The sequence below is a fragment of the Austrofundulus limnaeus genome, unplaced genomic scaffold (genome assembly GCF_001266775.1).
Source record: "Austrofundulus limnaeus strain Quisiro unplaced genomic scaffold, Austrofundulus_limnaeus-1.0 Scaffold48, whole genome shotgun sequence".
NCBI classification, from domain to species: Eukaryota; Metazoa; Chordata; class Actinopteri; order Cyprinodontiformes; family Rivulidae; genus Austrofundulus; species Austrofundulus limnaeus.
Genome location: NW_013952450.1, coordinates 1,348,957 through 1,351,127, shown reverse-complemented (window position 1 = coordinate 1,351,127; position 2,171 = coordinate 1,348,957). Strand labels below are relative to the sequence as shown.

The following is a 2,171-nucleotide window of genomic DNA, read 5'->3' as shown; positions in this document are numbered from 1 at the left end:
TGTGTGTGTGTGTGTGTGTGTGTGTGTGTGTGTGTGTGTGTGTGTGTGTGTGTGACAAAAGTAAGCCAGTGTTTGTACGGGTTTTCTGTGCTTCAACATGTAGATAGATGTGGGCGTGTGTGTAGGCAGCACTGCTGCATGCACAGCTCTGGCTCAAAACACAGTGACGCATTCACACCAAGTGGGTGAAGTTCGTGGGATGCATTTTTTTTTTTCCTTTCCTTTTTTTGTGGGGTGTGTGTATATAAATACAGCTTAAACCACATAGCATTTTTTGACTAGTTTGTTTATTAAATGCTGTTTTATTAAACATTTCTGGTAACTAAACAGAACAACAATCTGTTGCTAGAAAAGGTTTCTCACTCAACATTTGATTTTTCACTTCCCATCGCCACGACACAACCTGCTAATGAGGATCTATTTGGTTACTTTAAAGTAGAAAAAGTAAGTGACTGGTTACAATTGTTATATAATTAGGCATTTTAGATTATTTAATGAGCTTAAAAGGGCCTGTGACGTGCCTATCCTTCAAATACGAAAGAAAATATGTTTGTCTTTAAGATACTTGGCATAATATACGATTTTACACATTTTGTTACATATTTTTCTTTTGAACTTAGCTCAGCCACTGTGAAACAGGAAGTTGAACTCTGAGTCTTCTTTATTTCTTTCAGATTCTTCTCAATAGTCTTTACATTATAGCAAAGCTCTGTTTACATGCAGATATWCCCCTTTGGCATCACTTCCTGTTATTTCACATATGAATATTTTAACTGTTCATCTCAGCACCATGATTTTTTTGTATTATGTTATCAATGTTATCTGTCTAAAACTGCATTCATATTTATTACAGAAATTTGATAAATAAAAGTATCCACCCATCTAGATGTTTTAGTCCTGTTCTCTGATGAGAGCAATGAGTTCTACAAACAACAGAAAACAACAGAGGCAGTAAAAGTGTAATAGTTTAAACTGGCTTATTTACATACTGCTAATATATAACAAAAACTAAGCTGCTAACTTAAAATAGACTCCTGGCAAGACAAATCTAAAAAGAAGAAACAAGCGGGAAGTGGGAATTATGCTATGGCTTAAAGTCTGAAGAACAACATAGACAGAGGGAAAAACTGAGCAGAAAATACTAAATTCAAACAGAATGAGATGTTTTTGTTTGCAGCTGACACATGACAGTCAGCTTGTATCTGTGTAACAGAAGTGACAAAGCCCTCTCAAGATGTCTGAACTCGATGTCCACTTCTGTCTGTCCCAGAACGCAACAGATGTCACCTGTAACTCTGGCTGACTGGTAAATCTATGACTCAAACTAGGACTGAACATCCCTAACAGGCTCAGCTACATATAGACATTTTCGAACTGATGGAAGACCTCCAAATATTTTCTTTTTTTCTCATCTTGCCCTTGGCCAAAAACAGGCGGCAGACAGGAGAGAGAGGAACGTCTCCAGATAGATTTTTATCAACATTAGACCTCGGGATCCTCTGAAGAATGTTAAGAAAAGCATCTAAGGTGAGATAGTGCAGCTGAGAATGCAACAGTGTCACACCTCTTATGAAAAAGGACAGATAATTACAGAAGTCGAAGGAACACATTCTTAGTTCTACTTCTGCATTTTTCCTTAAAAATAATCTTTCTAATCCTACAGATCTTGGAACATTATGCAAAAAATTGAAGTTTTCATAAAATATTGGCAGTGAAAGATTAATTGTGAAGTTCATACCTGGGAGAAAGAAGTGAAGAGCCATTGACCTGCTCAGGGGTCTGTGTGAGGAGGGAGTCCCCCTCTACCACAGAGCCCTCCACRCTGGACTCCAGCAGCAGCTCGGACGTGTTGCTTTCTCCAAAGTCCTCAAAGTGYTCCTCCTCTCCACCGATCACAGTCACCAGGGAGTGGTTGTGGAGCTCAGAGTTCAGGGAAAACCTGAGGGGCATGTGTGATTGTGTTAGCAAGTGTGCTAAAAACAATACAGTTAAGTTTTTGTCCAACTCTCAAACAGGAGGTCATTTCCAGGGTTCTGAGTGGCTAAAAACAACACTTACGTAAGTATAARCCAGGGGTCTGCAACCTTTATGGTGCGTTCACACCAAACGCGATTTCAGCATCAGGAGCCTCAGGTTTACATGCAAAGTCTATGGTGGACGCGCTTCAAGCA

The 2,171-nt window shown here is 39.2% G+C and overlaps 1 protein-coding gene across 3 annotated transcripts in view; it reads right to left on the bottom strand.

Annotated features, from left to right (window-relative positions):
* rab11fip3 (RAB11 family interacting protein 3 (class II)) overlaps positions 1-2,171 on the bottom strand; it is a 30,408-nt gene that overhangs the window by 8,617 nt on the left and 19,620 nt on the right. For all 3 annotated transcript variants that reach the window (XM_014008188.1, XM_014008189.1, XM_014008191.1), the window contains one exon: positions 1,739-1,939. In XM_014008188.1, the coding sequence (XP_013863642.1) occupies positions 1,739-1,939 (201 nt within the window). The remainder of the gene's footprint in view (positions 1-1,738; positions 1,940-2,171) is intronic.